General features: G+C 41.0%; 1 protein-coding gene across 1 annotated transcript in view; it reads left to right on the top strand.

Moving 5' to 3' along the window:
* LOC308369264 (uncharacterized protein) overlaps positions 1–14,380 on the top strand; it is a 29,803-nt gene that overhangs the window by 11,595 nt on the left and 3,828 nt on the right. The window contains exons 17-23 of the mRNA XM_080843617.1: positions 2–135; positions 563–610; positions 972–1,081; positions 1,249–1,417; positions 1,541–1,645; positions 1,758–13,586; positions 13,824–13,981. Of these exons, the coding sequence (XP_080699743.1) occupies positions 2–135; positions 563–610; positions 972–1,081; positions 1,249–1,417; positions 1,541–1,645; positions 1,758–13,586; positions 13,824–13,981 (12,553 nt within the window). The remainder of the gene's footprint in view (position 1; positions 136–562; positions 611–971; positions 1,082–1,248; positions 1,418–1,540; positions 1,646–1,757; positions 13,587–13,823; positions 13,982–14,380) is intronic.

Genomic DNA, 14,380 nt, shown 5'->3' with positions numbered 1-14,380 from the left:
GATGGCTTAAGGTCAGTAGTAGAGGAGTTGGAGGTGGAGAGAAACCAGCTCCAGGAGCAAATCATTGCACTTGAGGACCGCTGTCAGGACCTAGAGGACAGGCTACAGCTGCAAGCCCGGATTGAATCCTTGCAGGTTTGTGGATGTTATGTCCAAGTGCTTTTGCAAGCTTTTTCATGTGGTCCTCATCTTCTAAGCAAGAACAGTGCAGGGGGAAATGTTGCACTCCCTTTTGCTAATGCCCTTGTTGTCTAGAATTACACAAGCTATGATGCACCATGCATGAATCAACTAACTCAAAGAAGGCATTCGGTCTTCGTATGATTTGGTATTGCTTAGAAATTTTAGTTTTGAAAAATGTGTATAATAAAGTTAAAGCTTACTCCATACACTCAAAATGTTTTACCATCTTCCTCCAAGCTCTTACTAATGACAGAGAGTAAACAGAGCAGTTGTTAAAGTTAGCATTTCAAGGACTTACAAATCGATGAAATGTGCATGTAGTTAATTGAGAATCTTGTGCCCACGTACTAGGATTTTGTAACAAAACCCTCTAACACAGGTGACGTTTGATGTAAATGAAGAAGGGAGGCCATTTTGGGTTTGTCAGGTGTGTGTTTGTGTCGGTGTGTTGTAGAGAACCTCCCTACTGCAGTGACCTCTAACGCTTGGGTTGATCCTGTTTGGTTTTGTCAGACTCACTTTCCTGTGTTCACACAATGGGTGTAGTACATGCACAAATCGAATATGGTCGCCAGTTGACTTTATTGACACAGGGTGTGATCAGTGTGCAGCTTTCTTCCTCTCTCTGTTGATGTGCCTTCTGTGTAAGAGGAGGGGATGTATAAAATATAAAACCGAAGGGGTGTTTGTGTGCTGTGAAATAACATGCGCTGCGTCCTTGTTTTAATACATCACCGGGCCCATCATGCATTCTTCATCATTCCTTCTGCTTTACTTTCCTGATCAAGAATGAGTCTGAGAAACTGCAGGCTCAGTTGGCAACCCTGCGCAGCCAACAGACCAGAGATGCTGAAAAACACCAGCTCCTTGTTACAAGTCTCAACGAGCAACTCAAAGGGTAAACCAACATACATATGTTGATTTCCCATGTGTAAAGTAGAGAAAAAAAATAATAATTTCACATGTTAATTTTAAAAGGTTTGTTACACTTGGCATCGTGTCTATATGTAGGTCTCATAAGGAATAACAGCCACTTGTATTCAAACTTTCTTCCTTTTTCTGTAGATTGAATGATACACAAGAGTGCCTGGAATCATCTCTGATCGAGAAGGAGAACACACTTGCCAAAACCTCAGAGAAATTGGAACTCATTGACAGTCTCAGAGATGCTCTCCAGGACAAGGAGGAGCAGCACAAGGAGGTGTCTGATAGACTTCTTCAGACCGAACATAATGTAAGGATATTAGTTTTTTTGTAATGTGTGGGTGTGTCGTCTATCTGTCCGTCTGTCTATCGCCACTTGTCTTATCTAATGTTTAAGTGACTAATTTGTCGTCCGCCATCATTATTTTTATAGCTGTCTGACATTACCAAGAAGTGCAGTGCTTTTGAGAAACAGTCATCTGAGATGAAAACAACAGTAGCAGAGCTCACCCAGAAACTGAGTTTGCTCAAAGAAAAGGTATGGTTCTGTTTACATACATTACAAGGCTTCCCCTTTTTTTTTTGAGCATGCATATTGTGACCAGAATAAAAATGTTAACTTTTTTCCTACTTCTGTCTGGAATTTTTAGACGCAGAAGCAAGAAGCTACTATAATCTCTCTACAGAGTGACTTGGATCAAACAAACGATGACCTTGACAAGCTAAACTCTGCACATTTAGAGGAAAGAGCTCAGTTAATTCATGACCTTCAAAGTTGTGAAAGAGAGATTGACAACCTCAAAGACATTCTCTTAGAAAAAGACAAGGAGATATCTACTCTCTCTGGTAACATAACTGAGTACTCGGAGCAAATCCTAGTGCTGAAACTGGAGATCAGGCATAAAGAAGAAGACCTTGTCCGAATTGAAGGTGCTCTGAGCAAAGCTGAACGTGAAGCCCAGATTATTCGTGACTCCCAGTCATCCGATCAGCAGTCCCTGAATGCCAAGATGTCAGAGCTGATGGAACAGCTGAAGAGCACAGAAGGCGAGTTGGAAAAAGCCAAAGAGGAAAAGAATTTGAAGATGACCGAGTTGGATGCTTTGACTAAACAAGTTAAAGAGGACAGGCAAACCATTCAAGGACTGCATGTGGAAATACAGAAGCTGAGCGCAAACCACCGCAACCATCTCTCAGAGTGTGAGCCCCTGGTTTCAACCTTGAAGGAGCAGGTCTTGTTGGGCTGTCAGAAATCACAAGAGTCAGAGAGTCTCCTCTCACAGCTCAAGGACACAGCTGCCTCCAATGAGAAACTAAAAGAAGAACTTCTGGAGAAGGAGCAAAGTTATATGAGAGAACTAAAGTCTTTTAAAGATGAACGAAACACGCTTCTAGCTGAGGCCAACAAACAGAATGATGACCTTCAGAGCCTATCAAAACAGCTTGAGGAACAGGTGGAGCATAAGGAAGAAGTCAGTAGGGTAGTGCTAGAAAAATCAGAAGTCATATCTTCTCTGGAGCAGCAGCTGAAAAATGCACAGGAAGATTCTGAGGGTCAGATGGTGAAACTGAATGCTGAGCTTAAAGCCAAAGATGTGGATAAGGAAAAGCTTGAAAAGGAACTTGCAGCAAAAACTGAAAGTTTTTCCAAGATAAAGGTGCACCTGAAGACTTTGAAAGCAGAAAAACAGAAATTGCAAAGAGATATTGAGGAAAAATCTCAAGAGAGCAAAATTCAGAAGCAACAACTGGAAGACGTGTCAGGAAAAATTGAAACCTTACTCAAACAAAACAGTGAAATACAACTGCAAGTGGACAGTCTAACAGACGACAATGGGAAACTCCATCAGGAAATTGAAGAGAAAGTTAAGCGTCTCTCCGGACTTGTTGAAGAAAGAGATACTTTCCTCAACAAAGTCTCTAGTCTTGAAAGGCTGCATTCTAAGAATTGTAAAATAATACAGGAGCTTACAAAGCAAAAATACGAGTTAAATCTGAAAGCCAATGAACTGAGCAAGGTACTTGAGCAGAGCAAACAGTCCGTCACAGAAAGCCTGTTGGAGAAGACAGATGAATGTAATGAACTACAGCAATTGCTTCAGGAGAGTCGAATATCATCTTCACAATTAAAAGATCAAGTTGAGAAATTACAATCTCAGGTTGACCACCTTAATATCAATTTACAGGAAAGTGAAAAAAACAGTGCTGAACAGAATTTACAAATTGAGGCTCAACAAACCCAGGTGGTTCAGCTGCAAGAGACTCTGTCTCTTCTTCAGGAGCAGGGAACTGCCTTAAAATCAGGTCTGATGGAGAAGGACACCATGATTCAGCAGCAAGCAACAGATTTGTCTTCGCTGCAGACTGAGATTCAGCAACAGAAAGACTATGTGTCAAGACTCCAGAGTGAGTCAGAGACTCTTAAAGGAGAATGCTCACGTCTCAATGAGACCCTTGAAGAAAAAGAGGCAACACTGAGAACCATGACTCAAGATGGCCAAAGCCATACAGAGGAGCTGAACAAAAGGATTGAGTCTGTGGTTTCTCTGAGCAGTCAGTTGGGCACTGTTCAAGAAAACAATGTAAAGCTGGAGTCTGATTATGTCTCTTTGAAAGCCTCACTAGATATTCATGTGTCAGAGAACAGTCAATTGAAAGAAGCAGTGGCTCAGAGATATGCTGAAGTTGTTGCATTACAAAACCACGATCAGGCAGCGATGGTACAAAATCAGCAGTTGCGCTCTCTTTATGACAACAAAGAGAAAGAATTGAATGAACTTCAACAAGTGGCATCAGAGCTTAATAAAACGGTTGCCTTGTTAACTGAGCAAAATGGTAACCTTGAGACACAGGTGTCTAGTCTGTGTGAGCAAAGTAGAAAACTACAACAAGAAAATGATGACGTATCAAAACAGCTCTCCAGTGCAAGTGAAGAGAGCAATACTTTACAAAACAAATTAAGTGGCCTAGAAATGCAACATTCAGAAAACCGAAAAATTATAGAGGGTCTGATTAAGGACAAAGAGGAATTGTCCTTACGAACAGAAGAACTGAATAATGTTCTTGAGCAGAATAAACAGTCCACTTCAGAAAGTGTGTTGGAAAAGACAAGTGAATGTAATGACCTGAGAAAGTCACTCGGTGAAAGAGAGGAGACGGTCATCAGTTTACAAAGGCAAGTGGAATTCTCAGACTCTCAGGTTAATAATCTCAAAGACACTCTTTCAGAAAAGGAGAGGGCTTGTGCTGATCAAAGTACACGGTTGCAGACCTATTCGACCCAGGTGGCTCAACTGCAGGAGACCCTTTCTCTTCTTCAGGAGCAGGGAACTGCCTTGAAATCAGGTCTGATGGAGAAGGACACCATGCTTCAGCGGCAGGCAACAGAGTTGTCTTCACTGCAGTCCGAGCTCCAGCAACAGAAGGACTATGTGTCAAGACTCCAGAGTGAGTCAGAGACTCTTAAAGGAGAATGCTCACGTTTTAATGAGACCCTTAAAGAAAAGGAAGCAATACTCGGCAACAAGATTCATGAGTGCCAGACCATTACTGTAGAACTCAACAAGAGAAAAGACTCTATTGTTACACTAAGCAGTCAGTTGGGTAATATGAATGAAAATGTTGTAAGGCTGGAGACTGAAAATGCAGATTTTAAATGTTCTGTGGAGAAACACATATCTGAAAATGCCAAGCTAAAGGAGGAAGTGCAGAAGACACAAGACGAGTTGCTTGACCTTAGAGACACTATTCAAGCCCTGAATGAGCAAAACGGAAAACTGAAAGCTGAAATCCAGAAGACTGTGGTGGAGGCATCAGACCAAATGAAAGAGATCATTAACATCAAGAATGAACTTTCTGTTGCCAATACATTTAAAGAAGATTTGCAGTTAACGTTGCAGCAAAAAGAAGAATCATTGAAACAGCAAGACATGCTTATTAACCAATTGCAAGCCAAGTCTAATGAGGGTGAGGGTGAGATAAACCAGAGAATGGAGACTATTGTTGTGCTGCAGAAAGAAGCACAGAGTTTGCATGTTGCTCTGCAGAGTAAAGACACCCTCTTGTTTGAGAAGGAAAGAGACCTCACTGTGCTCAAGGATAAGTTAACATTGAAGTTAGATGAATCGAAAGCTCAGCAGAGTAAACTTAAGGAGGAGTTACACAATAAGTCAGAAAGGACCAACCAACTCAATGTAAGGGTAGCAGAGCAGGACGCTCAACTGAAACAGAAGATGGATGAGTGTATGATTTTGAAAGAACAGGTTTCAGAGCTTTCAGATTCAAATTCCCTTCTACAAATTCAGGTTGAAACTTTGACCTCAAATTTGAGGGAGAATGAGCTAGTCATTCAGGATGTAAAGAGTGCATCCTCAGCACACAGCAACAGCCTAAATGATCATCTTGAAGCCAAAGAGTCAGAATGTGAAAGCTTAAAGGAACAGGTATCCAGTCTCAGTGAGTCAATAGCAAAACTGAACGATGACCTTAGTGCTCAGACTTCAGAGTTGTCCTCACTTCAGTTAGACCTTGAGGAGAGCAGGATATCCATAGCTGAACAGCGTAAATGCATTGATGATCTGCAGAGAAGAGCCGATGAGTCAGCCCTTTTTAAGTCTCAGTTTGTGGAGAGCACAGAGCAGGTGACTGTTTTGCAGAGTCAGATCCTAGGATTTACCCAGGAGTCTGAAAACCTCACAAAGTTGGCTGAGGAGAGACAAAGTGCCTTAATGAATCTTCAAGAAAAGTTTGCATCACATTCTGAGGAGCTGCAAATAGTGAAGACGTTGTTGTCTCAAAGGAATGACGAGATCTCAAACCTCAATACTGCTCTTACAGAAAGCAGGGAAGCTACTGTCTCTGCTGAAAAATGTGTCATCTCTGTCAGGCATGAGACTACTTCCCTTCAAGAAGAGCTGCAACAGCTGAGAGCTTCCAATGCTAACCTTTCAAAACAAAAGGATGAGGACCTTTCAACTCATGAAAGAAATTCCATGGCATTAGAGAAACTGAAATCACAACACCTACATGTGGCTTCACAGGTCAATGCACTGACGGAGAATCTTGAACAGCGAGAGATGGCTCTTCATGCAATAAATAGTCAATACTCTGCTCAGGTAAAACGATCAGAACATTTACTTTCAGAGTTGGAGAAGTTAAGCGATCTGAACAAAAGCCTTCAAGAGGAAATGGAACACACAAAGGAAGATCTACAGCAAAAGCTTGATGTATCCAATAGTGAGAGGGTAGAGTTGGAGAAAGAGGTCAAGAAGCTGTCAGTTGATAAAGAAAAACATGAAAAGAGTCACTACAACCAGATCCAAGTGATGGAGGAACAGTTGCAACACCAAATCCAGCAGCAGTCCTCTAACATGAGTGAAGTAATGGAGAGCATGAAGTTGGAAAAGGAGCGTCTACAGGTCCAGGTTAGTGTCAAAGGTGAAGAACTCACCGGATTGAAATCAGAAATTCAAAGAATTGAACAAATTCTCCAGGAGTCAGAAAAGGAATGGCTGTGTGTCCTTGATAGAGAGACACAAGATAAGAATTCCCTCAAAGAGAAAGTAGAGACTCTTGAGAATGAGATTATGTCTAAAGATAGCAAAGTACATGGTTTACAACAGGACCTAGATCATTTGAATGAAAAGTTGGGAGAGGCAACATCTGCTTTAAATGTTAGTTCAGAAAGGCTTAAAGAGAAAGAAAGTGATGCATTGACAAGTAAGAGTAAGCTAGAGGGATTTTTAAGCACTGTACAAGCAAAAGATAAAGAAACTTTAGAATTGAGGAATGCTTTACAGGACATGGAAAAAGAGTTGAGAAAATTAGAGTGTAACAAGCAGTCTGCTGATGAAAACCTTTCTGAAATTACACAAACTATGTCAGATCAATTAGTTGCCATTGAAGAGGAAAAATTAACTCTACAAAACAGAATTAAAGAGTTGCAAAAGAATCATCAGTCGGAGGTTACCCAGCTGAGAGAGGAGCTACAAAGTCTTTCATCACAGTTACAGCAAAAACAGCGGGATCTGTCAGAAACAGAAAAGCTGTGCAAAAAAGAGAAGGAGGAACTTGTTCTTCTGCAAGAGAAGATGCAGAGTCTTCAGCTGCAACTCCTTACAGATGCAGAAAATCTGAAAGAGGCAGGTGTTAAACAGACCACTTCACTGAATGAAATTCAACACAAAGATGACGAGATTAATTGCATGAATATCCAGATAAGCCAACAAAAGGAACTGATTACTGGACTCAGCCAGCAATTAAAAGATAAAGATCTCTCTGTTACACAAGTAGTGACATCTGCCTCTAATGAAAGGATGAAATATACTGAAGAAAAGAACAGTCTTCTTACCCAAATTGAAAGCCTGGAAAAATCTCAGAACATCACAATCAAGGAGCTTGAGGATGTGTCGAATTGTTTAGAAGAAACCAAAATACACATGTCTCTTTGCCAAAATGAAATTAAAGATAAAGATGTAGAGATAAAACAATTTGTTAAAGAGAAGGAAGAATTAAAAACAGAGTTTCAAAAATTAACAAAAGACAAAGAAGCTATGAAGAAGAAGCTCCAAGCAGCCTTAGTTGTCCGTAAAGACCTACTTAAGAAAATTGAGAATTATGAACAGCAGAAGACAGAAGATTTAAAGATGTCAGAATTGCAGGATAAATTTGAAGAACTATTGTTACAAAGTCAGACTGAAGAAACAGAGCACAAAGCCCTCGTTGATTGTTTACAACAACAGCTAGAGTCAAAAAATACAGAGATCCTTGAATTTGCTCAGGTAGTGTCAGGAAAAGATGAACTTTTAAAGCAACAGGAAAAACATATTGAAAGCTTAAGAGGAAGCTTGCTAGAGCAGGAGGTCAGTTTAACCACATCTCATCAGACCCTTGAGGAAAAGGGAAACGCCATTGAGAATCTCAAAGCAAACACACGTGAAAAAGAGCAGGAAAACAGTGAATTGTTGATTAATGTTGATCAACTAAAAAGAGAAATTGAAGAAAAAGAACAATGCTGGAGAGATCAAGTTGAGGTTTCCAAAGTCTCGTCAGTAGCTGCGGAAAGTGAACTGGTTAAGGTGACACAGGAAAAGGCTGTTCTGCACAGGAAGGCACATGCTGCACTGTTGGCCCGGAAGGAAACTATAAAGAAGGCTCAGGAGAGCGAGAAGAAGTACATGCAGGAGATCTCAGAACGAAAAGATGACTTCGAAGCTCTCCTTGAAAAGCACTGCCAACAAACAAATGAGCTTAATGCAATGCAGTTGAAGTATGAGGACAAGGTTAAGGAACTAGAAGAAAGCAGATGTCTTTCAACCTCTCATCAGAGTAAACTAGAGAAGCTAATTGAACAGAGGGACGATGTTCTACAAGATCTACGACTTGCCCTAGCTGACAAAGACAGCCAGGCTATAGCCGCACAAGCATATACTGAAGAGATGAAAGTCATTCAACATAGTTTAGAGAAGGCTAATACAGAGATTGCAAGAAAGGATATGACATTGGTGACACTTGAAAAGCATTCTACAGAACTTGAAAACTGTCTCGGAGAGATCAAAGAAATAACTGACCAGCTTGAAGAGCAGAAACAAGAGATTGAAAATCTGCAGCACCAGAACCAGCATGAAAAACAAATAACGAATGAACAGCAAAGTCAGTTACATAAGTTGCAGTCTTTGAATGAAGAATTAAGGCAAAAGCTTAAGGAGTTGGAAGTTGAAAGAGAAGAACAGTCCCAAGGGATGGAGAACATTGCTAGAAGACGCAGTGAGGAAAAAACTCTCGAGCTTGAAACTGCACTGGCCAAGAAATCTGAGGAACTCGAGTCTGTCCAAAATTCCTCAGTTCAAACACAGATGGAGCTTGAGAGAGTACATTCACAATGGTTGACATCTCAGACGGAGGTAGAGAGTTGCAAACTCCTTATTGAAAGCCTACAGCAAGAGAAAAACACAGTTTTCAAGGATTTGGAAAGAAATGAAAAACAAGTCACCATGTTTGAATCACAGCTTAAAGAACTGCAAAAACTAAATTATGAACTTTTACAGAAAATCGAGGCCATGGAGAAGCAATCATCAGACATTGAAGTTGTTAAAAATATGGTTGAAGAATCTGTCAAAACATCTTCTGATCCACTTGATGTGAACCTTAATGGAAAGGATGCAGATCTGCTTGCCCTCCAAGCTGTCGTCACTGAAAAAGATGAGCTCATATCTGCCCTGGAACAGCAACTACAGAGGCAAATCCACCTCCATGAGCTTGCGATGGACAAGAAGAGGACTGAAGTTAATGAACTCCAGCAAAGATCAAGACAAGTTGGAGGGAGTGAACAGGCAAATGAAAATAAACCAAGTGAACAGCTGACAAAGAAATTACAAGCTGCTTTGATCTCTCGTAAGGAAGCATTGAAAGAAAACCATACTGTCAAGGAAAAAAATCAGGCATTGTCGTCAGAAAATGAGCGAATTCGCACAGCATCCGCTGGCCTTGAACATGCTGTTGCTGAACTAAGACAGCGGAAGACAGATCTGGAAACAACTTTATTCTCCCTTCGTAGTGACAAAGAGCAGGTTGTTGCTGAAGTTGAGCGAGTGTCAAGTGAAAACCACAGTCTTTCAGCAGCTTGTGGCAGCCTTAAACTTACAATAGAGAGCATCACACAACAGAAAGAAGCATTCGCTTGTCAGTTAGAGTCTCTGAAAGATTCTCAAACTGTAGAGTTGTCAGAATGGAAATCAAAGCACACAGAGCTGAAACAAGAGTATGAATCTCTTTTGCAAGCATATGAAAATGTTGGTAGTGAAGTGGATAAGATGAGGCAGCTTATGGAAGCGGCCAGAAGAGAGAGACAGGAAGCCATATTGAAAGCACACAAAGCTGAGTCAGAAAGACAAAACCTTGAGAAACTAATATGTGAGGTAGAGGAAGAAAATGAGAAAATAAAAGACAAGATGAGGAAGTTTGCAAAGGTCAAGCAACAAAGAATGGAAGAGCTTGAGGCGGAAAATGCTACAATCAGGCAAGATCTTAATGAATATAATGAGAAACAAAAATCTGCTGTGGAGCAACTCACAGTAAAGAACCAGCAACTGGAAGCAGAAATGACCCTCCTGAAAGATTCATCTCAGGAGCTTAGGTTGAGGTTTACTGAAATACAACTTGAAAACCAAAATATGGCCAGGGAACTCGAAACGGCTAGCTCTTCATTGGAAAAATGGCATGATGAATCAAAAAGTAGTGAGAATAATTTGCAACTTCAGCTCAAAGAGGCATTCAATTTGAACAATTCTTTGACGGCACAGATTGAGGCACATAAAGCTGAAATGGTGGCACATCAAGAAATGATTGAGGCAATACGGAAAGAAAAAGAAAGCCTCTCTGAAAAGTTCCAACAGCTGCAGATGGATCATGAAGCTGAATTAAAAGAAAGAGACAAAACTGTCTGTGAACTAAATGAAGTTGTAAATAAGAATGGACAAGAAACCATTAGCCTCAACGAGAAGGTTAGAATCTTAGAAGATGACAAATGTTTATTGCAAGAAGAGCTGGAAAATTTCCAAGAGATATCTGACAAAGTGAAGAACGAGAATGACTATTTGGATACTTTACTCCTCAAAAATTCTGAAAGAATTGATGAGTTGACTCAAATGGTAAATGTATTAGAGTCACAACATTCCCATCTAATGACACAGCTAACAGAGAGTAAAGAGGAAAAGGCCAAGGCACTGAAAGAGAAAGAGGAACAGCACCTTAAACTTGTTAAAGCGTTTGAGGAAAAGCTGAAGACCGTCCAAAGGGGTAGTGAGGGCTCCAAAAACATTAAGAAAGAGCTTCAAGAACTCCTGAAAGAAAAGCACCAAGAGATCAATCAGCTCCAGAGTGATTATATCAAATACCAAGAGTTGATTCTGAATCTTGAACGATCTTTGAAGAATTCAAACTCTGCACAACAGAAAATGGAGAAAGACTTAGAGGAAAACAATAAGACCATAACTGAAATGACGGAACAAAGGAAAAACCTTGAGGATGAATTGGCAAATCACCAGAATTTAATTGAGGAGGCCAAGATACACTTGGCAAGCTGTGATTCTGAAAAAGATCAGTTACATTATGAACTGGAGCAGAAAAATGAACTTTTCCAATCACAGATGAAGGAGAAAGAAAGGGAACTCGGAAAAATAATTGACCAACAGAAGTCTATTCATAAGGATAAGCTAATGGAACTTCAGAGAAGAATTGATGAGTTGTTACACCACAATGAGAAGGAGTCAGAAGTGTCAGTTTTGTTGAAAAGGCAGGTGGATCACCAAGATTTACAAATAAAAAGACTCACAAGAGAGTTGGAGACTAATTCTGCAAAGCTTGCCATCCTCTCTGTTAAACCAGATAGTGTTGAGCCATTAAACCATTGGAATGATATTTTCCAGAAAACGTTGCATGACAAGGATTCTCAGCTCCTTGAGCAAAGCAATGTTGTAACTAGACTTCTTGAAGACAGCAGGGGCAAAGGAATGACAATGAGTGAAATGCAGATGACCATTAAGAGGCTTGAGAGGACCTTGAATGATTATACAGTAGCATCTTCAGCACAACAGAGACAGATCATTGTGATGAGTGCAAGCAATACAGAACTCAGCCAAGATGTAGAGCTCTTCAATAGACAGCTACTAGAGCAGAGTGCACAGATTGAAAGGTTAGAAAGTGAGAAAACGTCACTTAACAGACAACTGTCTGACAAAACGGATTCATCATCTCAAATGCAGTCGAATCTGGAATATCTAGAAAAAAACCTTTCAGATGCAGAGTCACAGCTTACATCAGTGAAATCTCAGCATGACAAGCTGTTAGCTGATTTTGAAAAACAGGAGGCTATGTTGTCTCATATGAAGACACTACTTCAAAATAAAGATGCAGAGATCTCTTCACTGCTGTCTTCCAGAGATGGACAGATCTCAGGTTACCTGGAACAACTGCAAGCAAATCATCGAACTCAGGTGGAAGGTTATGAAGAAAGGTTAAATGGCCTTTACAATGACCAGGAGAAGACACAACATGAATTCCGAAGGCTGGAAGGCCAGGTCAAATCTCTACAGGGAAAGATTGACCGGTCCATTCAAGAGAAGGAGCAAATGGCTACACAGATGGAGACCTTTAAGAACTCTATGGCATCCCTTCAAAATGAAAGAGATCGTTTGATGTCAGAGCACCGCCTACTGCAGCAGGCTGTTGCAATGCACAAAGAGAGTTCAGCTGAAGGAGACTTGGGTCCCTTGAAGGGTCTAAAGGGAGAAATAAAGACTCTTCTTCACCAGATGGATGACCTGAATTCAGAAAATGCCATGCTCAAAGCACAACTGATTAGATACAGAGAAGACTTAAACCAAGTACTGTCCCTAAAGGACAACCAACTGAAAGAGCTCCTCAGAAAGCAGCAAGATTCTATTAAAAGCCTTGAAACCCAAAAGTTTGCTGTTGAAAAACAGCATCGTGAAGCTGTTTCACAACTCCAAGTGGAAGGTGAAACCGTTCAGGCCTTAAAAACTCAGAATTCAAATCTCCATTCTCAGGTTAAAGAACTTGAAGCTAGCATAATAGCCTTGCATAAAGAAATATTAGAGTCAGACAAAGGCAAAGTCATTTATGATTTGCAGCAAGCTGTTGCAGCCAAAGCTTCTGAATGTAACAATCTTCAGCAAAAAGTGTTTACTCAGAAAGTTGCTGCAGATGACCTCAAACTGACCCTCGAGCAGCTCAAGAGTGAGACACAGACGAAACTTAGGGAGGCTGAAAGCAAATACAACTCTGAGAGACAGGCAATCGAAAGAGAAATGGGTGTCATGAGAAATGAGAGGGAAACGGCAGAGCAGAGAGTGGCAGAGCTAGCTAGGGATCTGATGCAGATTGAACAGGTGTTGTCTGAATCTAGGAATCAAGGCAAGGACTTGAAGTCTCAGAATGAGTCTCTAGGGAAAGCCATGGTGGCACTGCAGAACGACCGTGAGCAGCTCATCGACAACTTTAAAGTTCTCCAAAGTAGATACAATGCAGAGCTCAGAGAAACGACCGCTGCTATGAACAAGATGGAGTGGCAGCTCCGAGATCTCACATCTGAGTTGACTGCACTTACTACACAAAGGAATGTGTTGGTCCAGGAGCTCCAGGCTTTGGAAGGCAAGGACCCACAGGCCCAGCTTACTGACTTGGTTAATGACTTAACACAAACAATATCAAAGAAAGAAGTGGAGCTTCAGCAAGTCTCGCTGGAGAAGAGTTCATACAACAAGCAAGTGGCTGCATTTTCCAAAGCAATGGCGAGTCTGCAGAACGATCGAGACCGTCTAATCGAGGAACTAACTGGAGCTAAGAAAGCATTAGAGTCAAGGCAGCAGTCAAGTCCTGATACAGTTGGAACTTTGAGAGGAGAGAAATGGGAAATCCTTAGTAGAAGAGTCAATACTCTACAGACTGAGAGAGATGGACTGGTGAGTTTCCATCCACTCCATGACCTTTAGGTTGCTTACTAAGATGGTGTGGTGTGGTGCACTTAATGTGTGAGCTCTGGCAGCATGCAGCTTAAAGTACAGTGTTTGAGCTTGGTATGGCTTCATTATGCTCTAGCATGGCATTATTAGCTCAGGAAAGCTGTTTGTGATTCATTTAGCTCTACCCTAACTGCACTTCCTTAGTGTAAATGCTTACGTTTTCCTCTCTCTCTACAGCTAAAAGAAGTGGAAAACCTGCGGTCTGTGAATGCTGAGCTGGCAGGATTCAAACATAAATATGATGACCAACAGATGGTGCTCCAACAGGCACAGGCCTATAGGGTGCAGATGGACCAGAATGTCTCCTTGTATCAAGCAGAATCGGCAGAGCTCAGGTAACTGTTTAGACAGGCACCAATTGGCGTCTTTATTTTTTTTAGAGATAAGCAAAGATCATTTCCTCCTTAAAAAAATGACGTGTTTTTTTATTGTAATTTTTTTTTGTCTCAATGTCCTTGTCCTTGTCACTGTTGTGGTTTTGTTGCTATTTTCTTTTCACATATTGTCCTTAGATGGGTTCACATCTTCAGCCTGAAAAGCTTGTAATCACTGGAACACTTTGCATCCCTTCAGTAGGGAGCAGTAGCCCCCACCTTGTGGTGCCGCAACCAAAAGTTCTATTATGGATCCATTCCCTAAATGCTGTTACTCTTTATGTTATGCAACAGAGGCCATTGTGGTGTTGTATTTCTGCACTCAATGGCATGAGGGTATCGCCCTTCTCCCCCTTGAAC

Source organism: Sprattus sprattus, assembly GCF_963457725.1.
Source record: "Sprattus sprattus genome assembly, chromosome: 8".
In the NCBI taxonomy this organism is placed as follows: Eukaryota; Metazoa; Chordata; class Actinopteri; order Clupeiformes; family Clupeidae; genus Sprattus; species Sprattus sprattus.
Note: the sequence above shows the minus strand (reverse complement) of the source record. Positions and strands in the feature narration are given on the sequence as shown.